We start from the raw sequence: 16211 nt of genomic DNA on the forward strand, positions 1-16211 counted from the left end.
TTGTAGCTATCGTGGTTACTTTTATTCTCATACTTAGTATTTTGTGTAGTTACAGACTACAGACATATGCGGAGAGATAGGTATCTAATTCACCTGTATGACTTTCCAAAAAGTCCGTGTAAAAGTATACTATAGCCACAAAAATCCCGTAATAAAGACACAACACACTAGTAAAAAAACGCCCATTTTGTTAATTTATTTATATTTCTATTAAAAATGATAATCTACAAAGCAGTTTTTTCTTTTATTATTACACAGAGACGCCCTACGTTTCTGACAAGTAGTTTTGAGTGACGCCGTGAAAGTGCTGGGAGTGCATAATGTAAGCTAGATCGTACATGATCAAATATGCAAATATAAACATACTTTTAGACTGAGAACTTTATTAAATTGTAAACGTAACATGATTATGATATGAGTTACAAAATTATAATAATATATAGCCAGGCATCTTACATATCGCTCCGTGTGTGACGGGTATAAGTAAGAAAAATTATTACTAAAAATTCTTTACGTACGTATTTTTGGGCTACACTGTAGAATGCACGAAGGGAAGGCCTGCAGCGATGCCACCAAGGAAAATCAACCACAGTCAAAAATCACCTTCGTAAAAAAAAACATGACAATTGTATACAGTAAGACCAAGCTAACTCGACTCGGCAGCGATTCTGATAGCCCAGACTGTGTAAGTGTTATTTTAACGTTTTGAACGCCAAGAACACCTAAAGGCGTCGTTACTAGTCGTGCCCACAACGCCAAGGACACCTATAGGTATATGGCGGAAGCTGTCAAAGTAACCTTCACACTTTCGAGTAAAGTTTTTATTAGCTCCCTTGCGCCCGGGAGCTTGGCGTTTGAGTGATGTCTGTGTTTATGATATAAAGCGTTCAAAGGGTTAAACGTCATATTTTTATAAAAGTTTGACGTTGGTTTACAATAACGCCAAGCTTGGTCAGACTAAATTATTTAATATTCTCTTTTTAGTAAAATTAGATTGTGATTTTTAGAACTTTACAGCAGAATGTCATTAAATAAAACCGGCCAAGAGCATGTCGGGCCATGCTCAGAGTAGGGTTCCATAGTTACTCTTCCGTCACAATAAGCTAAACTGGAGCTTAAAGTATGGTAGATTGTTAACCAAGGGATGAACTGTGGGTGTACGTCTTTTTACTATGAAGGGGAAACTTTTTGCGATAACTCAAAAACAGCTAAACTGATCATATCCGCTATAGTTTTCATTTAATGTCTTTCTTAAGCTCTACTTCCAAGATTTTTTTCATATTTTTTGGACCTATGGTTCAAAAGTTAGAGGGGGGGGGGACACACTTTATCAAGAAATGTTTGTTGAAGACCCCTATTAGTTTTGAAAGACCTTTCCAACGATATCCCACACTGTAGGGTTCAAGCAAAAAATGTTCACCCCCACTTTACGTGTAGGGGAGGCACCCTAAAAAAAATTAAATTTTTAGATTTTATTGTACGACTTTGTCGGCTTTATTGATTTATATATCCATGCCAAATTTCAGCTTTCTAGCACTAACGACCATGGAGCAAAGCCTCGGACAGACAGACAGACGGACATGGCGAAACTAAAGGGTTCCTAGTTGACTACGGAACCCTAAAAAACTACGTGAATACCTCGTAGATACTTTGACTCGGGAAGTTCTTTGTGATGCTAAAATAAAACATAGCCACATTTGATAAGATAATAATACCTAACGGTAGAATAATAATACACATATAAACGGGTTATATCCTTATTGAGTGTTGCAACCAAAGAAAAATAAAACACATCAAGGGATTCCTCTTCATACAAACATTTAAAAGTCATACTATTATATATGTAGGTTATAAAATATAAGACCTGGCGCCTGTTTTGGCATTTTCACCATTGCGAGAGCTACGGTCATTCTAGTTCGGTCATCCACGATGACGCCCGGATTTGTCAAATCAGGTTAGCTTAATAACAAGACCCATACGAGTAAGGCAAGCATCCTCGATATATCATTAGTCAAATGAGCTATTGACTGACTGATCAAGTGATCACCGAAAACAAAAACAGTGTCTGAGCATGTTTTCCACTGGTTTCCTAACAATGACGTGCATTAATCATTATTCATTGTTCCTACTTCCCTTAATGTCAGGGTAATTAACAAATTATGAAAATATTTGACTTAAAGAATTATTGTTCATTATTGATAAGGTTATTTATTTAAGTCTTATTGAGTTCATGCCTATTTGAAGCGTTCTAAGGACATACCTCGTAAAACATACTTTCAACTCGCAGTTGCGTATGGGTTATTCCTACTAGTTACCACCAAGTTGTTACCAGTGGTAACTACTGGGATTTTTTTTTCCACCTTTTACCACTGGTAACAACTTAGTGGTAGCTAGTGGGGAAACCCCGTAAAAATGAATACCTCATTCTATTCTAGTTCTACTAATTCAGTTATTTTTCCTCGTTAAAAAAAACTTTTAATGTATAACTGCTTCTCAGCTTTGTACATGCCAAATTTCATCAAAATCGGTTATGTAGTTTAGCCGTGATTATTATGCATGTATTTTTAATTACTTTTCATTGCAGTACTCTAATAAGTCACTACATTTATTACAGCCAGGCGCCTATTTCACGAACTTGATAATTGAATTAATTGACAACTGACAATTTCGTGTACATTTCTGGGTCGCTAAGTAACAGTGTCGCAGCGTCAATGTTTACTTATTGGACCAGCAATGTACGGTGAATTGTCAATATCAGGTGACAAATTGTTAGCGTGGTAGTAACAGGTCAGGTAGAAATAAACTACCCTAGTCCCTGTAATTAGCATCTATTGTACAAGCTTTCATTTAACTTGCCCTGTTAGTATGTATGTTAGTGTGGGCCGAATCTTGGAAGCTAAATTTAACCCACTTCCCGATTTCTGATTGAGCTTAAATTTTGCATACATGTGTAAATCGGATGACATTGCAATATTATGATGGTATTGAGCTGATTTGATGACGGAGACAGGAGGTGGGTATGGGAACTCTGTTATAAAACAACGCAAACGAATTAGTTTTAACACAAACATAATTTTGTTTGGGGTTTTTAGAATTATCTGAGGAAAGAAAAGTATAGTCAGCGATAAAACCTTGTAGGTACAAAATTTTTTTTTTTGCCATAAACTTAATGTTTAATAACGTTTGGGATGCGACCAGCGTCAGAGTGTCCATAGAACTCGATTCCTGCCAGCTTGCCAAACTGCTACGGTATAACACGAATATATTCTTGACGCGCCATTGGTACCGACAAATGGTCGTTTATGAATAAAGAAAAAAAAGATAACTGTAGGTATTATTTTAATTTCATTTAAATGGGTCCTTACTTGTCCGTCACGAGTTCCTGTGACTAAGTACCTACATGATAAGTGATAACAGAGGGATATTGTAAACGTTCGAATAAAGACAACACCCATCAGTGTTTGCTGACCCGTCGGCCGCGACACATTTAATTCAAAGCATTTGTGAATAGAAATAAGTGATAAAAGTTCTGTGGACGTTAAACTGCCCTATGAGGAGCTGTGAACATGGGTAAGCTTTCTTTTCTTTTATGTAAGATATCATATGAAGTTTAGGGAAATATCGAGAAGTGGCCTTTTTCCGAATTTGTTTTACGGCTCAAAAAAATCAAATTCGACTCGTTCGAGACTGCCCGCTAAGAAAATAAACTAACTACTTCAATTCAATTCAAATATACTTTATTCATGTAGGCCTAGCAACAAGCACTTATGAATAGTAAGACAGTATTACATATAATTATCTTAATCTAATTATCAGAGCAATTTATTGATGTTGTAAATATTATTCCATATATAATACTAATGAATATAATTCATAGATCAAATTTAATACTAAAAATGTCACAAAATATAGTCATACATAACTTAATTTTAAAAAGATATTTTAGATTTCTCATTTTCTGAAAATGGGATGTTTTTGTTCTATGAAAGGTGCAGAAACTGATACGTTTCTGTACTGGAGCATTTTACTTTCAAAGTAGGTACCTTTTTAGGGTTCCGTAGCCAAATGGCAAAAAACCCTTTATAGATTCGTCATGTCCGTCTGTCTGTCCGATTATGTCACAGCCACTTTTTTCCGAAACTATAAGAGCTATACTGTTCAAACTTGGTAAGTAGATGTATTCTATGAACCGCATTAAGATGTTTACACAAAAATAGAAATAAAAAACAATAAATTTTGGGGGTTCCCCATAATTAGAACTGAAGCTCAAAAAATCTTTTTTCATCAAACCCATACGTGTGGGGTATCTAGGGATAGGTCTTCAAAAATGATATTTAGGTTTCTAATATCATTTTTTTCTAAACTGAATAGTTTGCGCGAGAGACACTTCCAAAGTGAAAAAATGTGTCCCCCCCCCCCCCTGTAACTTCTAAAATAACAGAATGAAAGATCTAAAAAAAATATATGATATACATTACCATGCAAACTTCCACCGAAAATTGGTTTGAACCAGATCTAGTAAGTAGTTTTTTTAATACGTCATAAATGGTACGGAACCCTTCATGGGCGAGTCCGACTCGCACTTGGCCGCTTTTTTTTCACTTTTTTACTGTAAGCATTTAGTTTTGAACGGATTTATTGTACAATTTACGGATTGTGATGAAAACGAATACTTGTCTCAATATTTTAACTTTATTCGTTTTTTACAAACATAATAAGAACAATTTAAAATAAATATTCCAAGACGTCTTCACTATAACTCGAACTTTGACATTGATAATTCGGCAAACCTTGTGGCCCCTCTTGGATAGTTAGATATGTACCTACTTATAGGTAGTCACATTCCAGACTACTTGTGTACACTTAGTTTACCAGATATCTTATAACAGAGCCCCTAGTGTAAATTTATTCGATAACGAAACGTAACGTACGCGTTTGCGTTAAGTATCATATTGTATGGGATTTAGAAACAGCGCGCCAAACGGGACGTTTTGGAAACTCCAAATCCCATACAAAATGAGACTTAACGCAAACGCGTACGTCACGTTTCGCTATCGAATAAATTTACACTAGGGGTACAGATGTTCCCTTCTGTTCAGGAAAAATATACAAACTCGTTTAAACTATACACTATAAACAAAGAACGGTTAATTCTTTGGCATAATAAATGATAAGAGTCCTACGCGTCAGTTTAAAAATATAAACTATCAGTTGCTATCAGGATATGAAAAAGCCATACTTATCTCTTAGTTTCGTCGAAATTGTCAAATCTATTTTTACTAAAATTTAGATAATTGAACTATAACTGTACCTAATCATTTTAATTTCAGGTTATAATACCCAAAGGATAATTTTGCTGACATTATTTGCCGCACTAAGTCAAGTGGATGGTGTTTGCGAGCTGCGCAACTTGGGACGGCAACCTTGTGAAGGCGAATTAACTTGTACCGATGACTTTGGCTCCGCTATCGCCTACGTAAGAGATTGGTCCTGCAGACGCCATGAGACCTACGACTACTACAACGGTTACCGAAGAGTTAGAACCGATGACGACTACAGTCTATACGTTAAAGCAGAAAATATCGATGGGACAGATTCATTTGACGCATACGGCGTCGTCAATGAACTCAGAGACCATATACTGACTTTGTCGATTACCAACGGAAAAATGAACTCTGTCCCATCAGCTATTTATAACGTACGCAAGGCAACAGAGATTGATCTCTCTAGTAATACAATAGAATCCTTGAAATTAGAAGCTTTCACAAAAATTAACAGTCTAAAATTGCTTAACATGTCCTGTAATCATATAGCAGATTTAGAAGTCGGCGAGAGATCGCCCGGCGCCGGATTCAGCGCGGTACAGGTAATCGATTTGAGCTACAATGCTATTTCATCCATCCCCAACAATTACTTCAGACAGTATCCAGATTTACTTAATTTAGATCTATCTCACAATTATATCAAAAGTTTCGATATACTTACTTTTGAAGGCATAACACAACTTCAAAAGTTATACGTTTCAGATAACGAAATAACTAGATTGGGTGTCGTTTTTGCAAGATTCGAATTTATGAAAGAATTGGTTTTAGATCACAACTATTTGACATCAATAGAGGAAAATAATTTTGACAAAATGTCCAAACTGGAAAAACTTAATATAAGTTCAAACAGTATAATTAGTATTGGAGATACATCGTTTGACCATTTAGTTGAATTAAAGGAGTTGGACTTGAGCAATAACACAATTATTATAATCACAAAGCCTATACTTCAGCATAACACTAACTTACAATCATTAGACATATCATCAAATAGAATTTCTAAAATAGAACCAGGAGCATTTGAAGGAAAGCGTATTGAGGATTTTAAAGTCCATAATAATCCTATAGCGGGTTCTTTGAACAAAAATACCTTTCAAGGCATTTGTGACGACAAACTAGATTTGAGTTGTGCTAATGTTACTGAGCTAGGTCCGGAATTGTTTGAGGGGCAATTTCAATCTTTAAATTTTAGTAGAAATTCCATATCCACAATCCATAAAACAACCTTTTCTAAACTTGAATTATTGACAGAACTAGACCTCTCTTATAACCAATTACAAGACATAGAATTTGATACTTCTAATCTAAATAATCTTTCCCATTTCTATATCAATAATAATAAAATTAAGAAAATCACTAAGGCTATGTTCCAATCTCTAACTTCGTTAAAAATTGTTGATCTTTCTAATAACGCAATTGAAGATATTGAAATACTTTCTTTTCAAAATTTGAAGGACCTCGAGTCGTTGAATTTAAATAATAATCCTCTTGTTGATGTTATTCCGCCACACATGTTCAGCGGGCTAGCTTTAACTACAGAACTCGATTTTACTAATTCCAAAATAAACACGATTCAAAACAACGCATTCAATGGAATGGAGTCCTTAAAAACGTTTAATTCTACACATAGTAAGATAAGAGTACTAGATGTTAATGCATTTAATGGTACTGGATTTATTGAAATTTTGGATCTATCTTACAACCAAATAGAATCATTTTCTATAAATAACACAAATATAAAACTTGTGAATGATTTACAATTACAATACAATAAACTTCAATATGTGACCCATCAAACGTTTTCAGGGCTAACTAATTTAAGTTCATTAAGTTTAAAGGGTAATAATCTCATTAACATCGAGAATGAAGCTTTTCGCGATTTAAATAATCTTCTGAAGCTTGACATTTCTGCCAATAAAGACGTAGTGTTTAATTCTACAATATTTTCGAATCTGAAGTCACTCTCTGTCGTCCTACTTGATCACGTAACAACAAGATTTAGTTTCGAGAATATAGCGAATACTACAATAACAAACCTCGATTTATCTTTTTGCGAAATATCAGATATCAGTGCAGTCCAAGTGTACCAGATTATCTCTCTCGAACGGTTGAATCTGGCTTCAAATAAGATTAGGGCAGTTGACAAGACATCGTTCCAAAAGTTACGCCAACTTGCATGGATCGATCTCAGTAATAATAAGCTTTCTAGTATCCAACCAGGGTCTTTCAGTGATAATGAAGACCTGAGCATTCTCAATTTAAGCAATAACTTCCTATCTTCGCTAAAGTTTGGTGTATTTGATGGTCTAGCGAATTTAAACACTCTTGACTTGTCAAGTAATACATTGCATAGTTTTAGTGTAAGCATATTTCACAACACACCTCTTGTGCGAATAGTTTATGTTGACAATAATCTAATAGACGATGTAGATTTTGTAGAGTTTAGTAAAGCAAATATTAGAGACCTTTACATAGGAGGTAACCCTGTACCTTGCAGTAGCTTAACCGAATGGAAAAAGAATACCGATGTTCCGAAAACACTGTCCGTTAAAGCGAAAAATGAAATATATGATAAAGAGAATGTTGATGGCATAACTTGTAAAAGTAAGACTAAATTTAACGACTTTGTTCATGACAACAGTAACGAGACTGCTCTTGCAGCAATGTTGTCCAGTTCTTTGGAGGAATTTCGGGTCACAGTGGAAAGGTTTTTGAACCGTAACGATTCTAAAATTGATCTAGAGTCAATCGGTCTCCAAAAGGTGTCAACTTCAATCGAAAATTTTTTAGAAGTATTTAACAAAAGTGAAACCAAAAATAATGTTTTCCTTGAAAAACTAATGAACATCAACAATAGCACTAACAGGGCTTTAGAAAATATACAAGAATATATAAAGATTCGTAATGTTATAGCAATCAATTCTCAAACTGATAGGTCGCCTGTAAGCAATGATGAAATAGAGAAAATAATTATTTCAATGTTATCGAAAGAAAAACAATCTATGAAAAATGACATTAAAAATATGTTCGACGATTGGAAATCGAATAACGTTGTAAATAATAAATTTGAAGCTCATACCGCTAGTGATAGAGGCTCGAATGATCTGAGGTCTGCATTATATTTCATAGCAACGTGCCTTGCTGTACTCCTTGGTCTACTAGTTATAAGTCTGATATTCGTTTTCTTTAAGTTGCGAAATAAACATGCGTATAGTAACCATTTGTCGCACAGCAGACAACCAATATCCAATGTGATGGAAATGGAATAATTTTAAAATATAAGTTGTGAGTTGTAGATATTATTTTTTATATATTATTAATAATATTTTTAATGTGAATGTTAGGTAAGTACTTTAAGAGAAAACTTAAATTATAATGTTTACATACCAATAAAATATGTTTTATTTTTCATTACCTATATAAGAAGGTATTTGTTTGTATCTCGATGGAAAATCGATCGATCTTATCGTGTAACACCGTTTTTGGTGGCAAAAAACAAAGTATTTATGTAGTATGACAAACTTTACGCCATTTTAGAGTTCACGCTAAGTTTTCATGCTAAGTGCTACGACACGACAATTACCTACCGAGCTTATTAATTATTAAATTGTATTTAATTAATTGTCGGGATATCCATGCACCCTTACTGCCAAGTTTGTGTAAAGTTAGCCACTCTAATATTATATTCAACTTACAGTTTTTTCAGTTTACTTACAGTAGTCTCGCTATGGGCTCATTTGGATCGTGCGAGAACTCGCATGCGACTTTCATCAAATTGCGGTATTTGAACGGTCGGCCGAATTGGTTGTAACCGGATGTAACGGATGTGGTTTTATCGGAACCGAAAACGGAACCAGATGTTTTCAATTTAGTTTATCGGAACCAGAAACAGGATCGGAACCGAAAACAGAACCGAAAACGGAACCGGATCCAGAATCGGCCGAACCGTTTTGGCCTAGTGGGAGACCCTGCCTATATATGAAGCTAGCCGATGGTTTTGAGTTCAAAATGTCCAAATGCCGGTAAGGTACTTGTGTGATGAGCATGGATATTTGTTCCTGAGTCTTGGGTGTTTAGTTTACTATGTATTTAAGTATTTATTTATTGTTTACATCGTTGTCTGGGTACCCATAACACAAGCCTTCTTGAGCTTACTGTAGGGCTTAGTCAATTTGTGTAATAATGTCCTATAATATTTATTTATCTTGGGTCTTAGGTTAGGCATTTTATAATATGAATATATTTATCTCCCTGGATTTCACGGGCCTATAAATCCCGGTCTTTTGATTTGTAAACAAACATCCAACATGTAAAGGCCCCTTAGAGAGCTTTAATGTCATGTAGAACGCCTGCTGGAACCCGTTCACAGGCGCAACAATAGACACCCATAAACCGGTCGCAGCAGGCATTGGGACTGTTGTAGAAAAAGTGAACAGTAAAACGGTCTATACGGATGTGTAATACCAAACGGAAGTTCCGACTTAACGGAAACGGAGCTCCGTAATATCCCAGGTTGTAACCTGGAGCCCTACCGCGAAAACCGAAATTCGCAAATTGCGGGGATCTTTCTCTTTTACTCCCACTAAGACGTAATTAGGCTGACAGAGAAAAATGCCCGCAATTGACGAACTTCGATTTTCGCGGTTATAGCCCTGAATAGGTAGTCCTCAATGTATAGCATGATCAGAAATATATGATCATTGTCAACAGGCCGGCCGCTGTTATTCGCATGTATAGGGTGACAGTTCAGTTTAGTGTGAAAAATTTAGTTCCAACCAATGAAAAACTGGTCAGGCTTTAACTGCGATATGCGAGTCGCGTGCCGTCTTAATCATTCAGCGAGTGTAGCAAATATGCTACACTCCACTAGGACAGTGGGAATATGCCCATGTTAATAAATTATTTTCAATGCGCCATACTACCGGTTCGTAAAATGACTGGGCTACAGGTTACCGGGCAAGTTAAATAAAAGCTTGTAAAAAGGCATGATTTTGATTACAATAAAACAAACTGTTTCTTTTTTGCTTTGCAACTCAGCTGACAGAAGCTTGTGACGTCACGCGGCGTGATGGCGGGGAGCGCGCGCATTCGTTCCAGCCGCTGCCCGCCATTTTGGATTCTCGCTTTAACAACAAACAAACGGGAATGTAAAGCTAAAGTTAAAATCAAGGTTGTTAAATGATAACACGAAATTAAGTGACATGTCGTGGACAATTGAAAGTGACATTAAACTCATTAATTTAGTTAAAAAATATGATATGTTTTACAATCCTAAAAGCAGCGACTACAGAAATGTAACGTTGAAAAGTGACGTGTGGAAAAGAATTGGGAGTATTCTGGACAAAACAGGTACGTTTTCGTAACCATTTAAATTTCTCAACCTATTTGGATATTGCTGAGATATAGCATAAATATGATTTCAATTGAAAATAAATTAGGTTACCACTTTCGTTAGTTACCATAGGTAGGATTAGGCGTTCAGATCAGTGACCGATAGGTATGAGTGGAGTGTAACTAGGCAGTTATAGTAGTAGTATCGCCGTGTTTTAAAAGATGGCGCTGTTATTAATTTTAACCGTACATGTAATATGCATAGTTAGTCGTTTGGCAAACCATTTCCGTCATTAGAAAAAGAAGGCAAATTTAAAAATTTAAGCGCGAATGGTTGTTCCCATAGAAAATTTGAAAGTCGTGCCTTTTTCTACTGACAAAGGGTTTGCCAGAGTATAAAAAGAATTTTCAATACTCCGCCGTGTTATTTGATTAAGTAATTAAAAACTGTACGTGTACGTTAAGTCTTGGTGAACAAAATATTTAAAATAAATCGTAAATAAATTGCTTTCAAAAACTATATAGTAAAAAATATACTTATTATTTAAAAATATTAAGTAAACATATCAGGAACCTCAAAGCGACTTTTATGAAATGAAATGAATTTCAGGCAGCTAGTGGCCCAATATATACCTTAAAACGAACATACATATTATAACATTTATAACAATATATTTTAAAACTAAACACTACAAATCACATTATGGTTGCGATATATTACGAAACCCTGCAGTGTCAGGGAGTCGGCCGTGGAACCGCCGAAACTTGACACCCTTCGGTCAAAACTCCTTGAATTTACTGAACTGAATAAAGGATAGCCAGTCGAAGCAAAAAACATTTTGATTTTATTTATTTATTTTACAGACGAAGACTGCTGCAGAAGGTGGGGCTACGTGAGAGGACACTACGTTAGACGGAGAGGAAAACCTGCGCCAAAAAGATGTAGTGATGTCGTCAAAAATGGCTTAAAAAGAGCGAAGCTACTCACATTCTTGGATGAATATCGTGGTGACTATTACAACAATGACAGTAGTACTGATCAGAGCGTCACCGAACCTCCGTCAAGCGAGGTCAGCTATGAAAATTATGATGACCTTGATGATGACGAAGACGATATTGTTGAAGTAAAACCAGAAAAGCATGACATTGTCGACCTAGAAGATGACAGTTATTATAAAGAAACAGAAGAAAGGGAAAACGCTGAGCCGAAAGCAAGTACAGAAACGCCGAATAAAGATACTAATTTGGAGAGTTTTGATGAGACGGACCATTTTTTTGCATCAATGGCGAAAATTGCGAAGAAACTACCCAGACGTGATCAAGTTATGTTGCGAATGCAAATAGCTACGATGGTTGGCAACGCTGAGTTGAAGCAAATGGAAAACGAGCGCAAGTGAATGTATTTAACAAGTAATTTGTGCAACAATGAAGCGGTAACAGTGGCGTAGCTAGGCGTGGGTTAAGGAGCCTTTTGGCCACTGCCTCGCTCCGGTGCCAACCCTTTTTATTAGATGCTTTGGGAGAAAAGGGCCTCGGAGATGCGACTTCACCTTCAGCTACTTCAAGTTACGGTCACCATCGGTCACTAAGCGACAAGATGCCGTGTCGTGTAATAGTACATTACTATAGAGGCCGGGAAACGTAGGGTTGCAGGCCAACTAGATATAGACGGCTGAGGCTTTTCTCGCCGAGATTTGTATAGTGCTTTTCTCAAACTTGCAAGTAAAACAAAAAAAAATGTAGTCAATTTGTTTAGTGGCGACCTACTCGGCTCGCCACTCTACCAGCGGTGCCTTACGCGCGTAAGTCCGCGCGCCTGCGCGATGCGCCACCGCCGTTGCTTAGCAACGAATATGCACAACAAATCACCGTACCGTACCTATATTTGTTGATGCTTGAATGCCAAGACGTTGTGTCACAATTTGACGTTAAAAAACAAAAGAAGGTTGCTTTACAGTCCTAGGCTAGGTGTGTAAGGCAGTATGAAATTCCTTTACATAATATATCATCTTCACTCATCGCAACTGATATGTAGTATTTCCGGACCTAATTTGACGTAAGTCACGTCATCATTTCATAGCAAGTTTGAGAAAATGACATTTATTCATAATATTTTCCTTCTGCAATTACTGTAAAATAGAATAAGTATTTTATGAACGTTACATGCACCTAGGATGTCGATATTGCTTGAAGAATAGTCGCTGGAGCACATAGTGTAATGACAGTAAAGTAAGGACGGACATTGGCTTGTTCCTACTTCTATCGCACGTGCATAATATTGCTATCCCGCCGATGATACCGGCGGCCAATGGCACTGTGTGAGTGGGACAGCAATGTAATAACGCAGGTGCGATAGAGATAGGAACAGATAGAAATTCTTCGTGCTTAGCGTCCTTGCTTTAATGAGTGGTTGCACTTGTGGGTGAGAATTGGAGGACGCAGTCAAAGAAGCCACCCAATAAGGCGCTTAATGATCTGGTCAAGATGGCAGGAAACCGTTGGATGAAGGCAGCGTACGACCGATCGCTGTCGAGATCCTCGTTGACGCCTGTGTCGAACGTCTTTCGGTTGATATGATGGCGATGAAGTGTTACACTTGCATTAACCTCTAGCGCCCTCCTAAATTACCTGCAATTAAATTTGAATCATTACTAAATGGAACAGAGTCGCCCTTGTATTGTAACGTTCGATTTTAAAACGAAAGAATTTCAATTCTGTTTTCTTATACCATTGATTCAAAGGAGGATTGGCATATTTGTATGGACACTGGCCTATGAAGCAATAAGAATAAGTGACCTACCATCGGAGAGGTTTTTTTTATACTCTATTTTTTTTCTATGGCGAGACTTGACACATCCCTGTTAAAAAAAATATGACAAAAATAAATGTAAGAAAACGAATAAAAACTAAAATATCGTGACACAACATCATTCACAATAACAAAACCTTCATGATCTGCGACACAGGTACAGTATCGAAAAAAAAACTATAAGTAGGTACTATAGTCACGTTTCAACTAACACTACTTTTTGCGGCGATAACTTTTTTCACACAAATATTTGGGACTACCAGCCATAGTAAAAGTGGTACAACTTAGAATAACCTACCCGGTGACGTACCGCTTGCCCTTATTGGTTACATATGCCAATTTGCCTACCCTTCTTTGATTGCCAGTTTTTCGTATGGTCGGTCGCTAGAACTGAAATCTGCTTGGCAGGTAAATGTATTATTTATATTATTTGACAACGCTGTAAGCGTTATTTGAACATTTTGCTAACAGTTGGTATGGATATACCTATACTAGCATAAATCTCCGCCTGATAATGTACAAAAATGTTTGAATAAAATAGACGAAATATACAAAAAAAGATTTGTGTTTTTTATCGTCTTTATAAGTTATGAAGGTGTTACAATGTTGCAGTGTAAAACGTCTTAATCTTTGTAAGCCCATCATACGGGATATTTACGAGACTTACGCCCTAAAAATAGAAAGTTTTGAAAAAGTTATTTAGCAATAAATATAACTTTTTGATTAATCTTTTTGACTATAATGACTAGTGAGTATTATATTCTTTGATAATGACCAAGTAGGTCCAGCGCCGGAGACGGATTAATCCGTCTCAGATCACAGAGCAACATAGACCTATACGTGCATATGCATAAAGTTCAATTTCAGTTTTGACACTTCGGCGAGTGACAGCTTTAGTTTAACACGGTGTCGAAATAGTACATTACGATACAAGTGCGAAAAATAGGAAATTCGAAACGAGTGGCGATAAATTAAAACACGACCGAAGGGAGTGTTTTAAATCGACACGAGTTGCGAATTACCTATTCGCACATGTATCGTACAACATTTTACAGTACATATGGCCCTTTAAGAGTCCTTATTCCTACAGACGAGCGTATTTTGTAAAATGCTTCCTTTTTCATTCAAGATTACGACGTAACTATTAGTATTTATTAAAAAACTGATAACGTACTTAAATAATCGTTTCCTAAACTAGGGGCTCCAACAGTTCTAATTTTCATTTTCTCTTTTAAACCTCTTTTTTAATGAGGTTTTTTGGGAGTCTTTTCCAAATTTTGCAGTGAGATGTGGCGTTTCGGTTCTCAATTTTGCTATAAACAAGAATCATTTGGTACATGAATGACTACAATTTGATTCAACATATCTCGTACGAGGGGCTGGAATGATTAACAATCGAAGATTCATTTGAAAAAACTGATAAAATACCTTCCGAGTTTTCTTCATTTTTTTGGCGAAAACAGGGTTTTATTATATTTTATTTCCGCAATTTGTACGCATATTTTGCTTTAAAAATAATATTATAGCAAACTATAACTTTATGTTAACCTATAAAAAAAAAATCGTAACTATGGGACCTACATTGCCGTAAATTTATATTTTTTTAAAACACGTATAAATCACGCAGCAGCGACGCCCCGCTCTCAGTCCGCGCGGAGCGCGCTTAGAGGACGGACCTGTGCTCGATTGTCAGGCATTCGTTGAGTTCGTAATCAGCTACGGAGTTCCGAGAAGTGCTATATACTGCGATTAGAAAATCTTAATATAAGTTCATTGTATGCCTAACAACAGACTCGCTTATTGATGGATTTTCAGTGTTACTTTTTTTTTATACTACGTCGGTGGCAAACAAGCATACGGCCCGCATATGTACGCCTTTTTTTTTTTTTTTTTTTTGTTGACGGAGTGGGAATGCATTTACGCACGGTGTGTGGGACTCGCCACTCCTTTCCCCTCTCCAGGGAAGAGGGGGGGAGAATTTAGCCCTACCCACTAAACCCACTCCGGCGTTTCACCCTCTTTGCCGTTAATGAGGGCGCACTGGGATCGATGATGACATTCACCACGGGCATATGTACGCCTGCAACTCCAGAGGAGTTACATGCGCGTTGCCGACCCTAACCCCCTCCCGCCTCTCGTTGAGCTCTGGCAACCTTACTCACCGGCAGGAACACAACACTATGAGTAAGGTCTAGTGTTATTTGGCTGCGATTTTCTGAAAAACGCATTTTCACTTGAAATTACGTTAGGGTTTGCGTTATTATTTTTGACCCGGATGAAGTCCAAGTTCTCATGATGGAGTCAGGAGTTGGTCACCAGAACTCCTAATCTACTAATTATAATCCCATCGTGTTTGGGTTCAAAAGATTTGCCCTGACGAACACCATCGATCTAGATGAGGTCCAGGGTCTCATGATGGAGTCAGGAGTTGGTTACCAGAACTCCTACTCTACTCATCATAACTCCATCGTGTTTGGGCTCAATAGAGTTGCCCTGACGAGCACCATCAATCTAGATGAGGTCCAGGGTCTCATGATGGAGTCAGGAGCTGGGCACCAGAACTCCTAATCTACTCATCGTAACTCCATCGTGTTTGGGCTCAATAGAGTTGCCCTGACGAGCACCGTCAATCTAGATGAGGTCCAGGGTCTCATGATGGAGTCAGGAGCTGGTCACCAGAACTCCTAATCTACTCATCATAACTCCATCGTTTTTGGGCTCATTAGATTTGCCCTGACCAGCACCAT

The 16211-nt window shown here is 36.9% G+C and overlaps 2 protein-coding genes and 1 long non-coding RNA gene across 3 annotated transcripts; 2 read left to right on the forward strand and 1 right to left on the reverse strand.

Moving 5' to 3' along the window:
• The first annotated feature begins 3445 nt into the window (after positions 1 to 3445).
• Positions 3446 to 7452, forward strand: LOC133527903 (protein artichoke-like). Its single transcript, XM_061865097.1, is given in 3 exon segments — positions 3446 to 3570; positions 5331 to 7309; positions 7312 to 7452. Coding segments are annotated over 3 exon segments (2124 nt in total). The 5' UTR covers positions 3446 to 3566.
• A 2845-nt stretch (positions 7453 to 10297) lies between these two features.
• Positions 10298 to 11256, reverse strand: LOC133527581 (uncharacterized). Its single transcript, XR_009800898.1, has 2 exons — positions 10784 to 11256; positions 10298 to 10447 (listed from the first exon to the last, which is right to left on the reverse strand). It is a non-coding gene; the product is annotated as an uncharacterized LOC133527581 (long non-coding RNA).
• LOC133527568 (uncharacterized) lies at positions 10384 to 14023 on the forward strand. Its single transcript, XM_061864625.1, has 2 exons — positions 10384 to 10673; positions 11520 to 14023. Exons 1-2 carry the CDS (start codon positions 10526 to 10528, stop codon positions 12050 to 12052), a joined length of 681 nt encoding a protein of 226 aa, XP_061720609.1. The 5' UTR covers positions 10384 to 10525; the 3' UTR covers positions 12053 to 14023.
• Positions 14024 to 16211: the final 2188 nt, after the last annotated feature.

Source organism: Cydia pomonella, chromosome 18 (assembly GCF_033807575.1).
Source record: "Cydia pomonella isolate Wapato2018A chromosome 18, ilCydPomo1, whole genome shotgun sequence".
Lineage (NCBI taxonomy): Eukaryota > Metazoa > Arthropoda > Insecta > Lepidoptera > Tortricidae > Cydia > Cydia pomonella.

What these genes read in the sequence shown, in the direction of transcription:
- LOC133527568 (XM_061864625.1), top strand. Translation starts at nt 10,526, where the DNA reads ATGTCGTGGACAATTGAAAGTGACATTAAACTCATTAATTTAGTTAAA. An exon ending in GAGTATTCTGGACAAAACAG is followed by an intron (nt 10,674 to 11,519) that starts GTACGTTTTCGT and finishes TTTATTTTACAG; the next exon opens with ACGAAGACTGCTGCAGAAGG.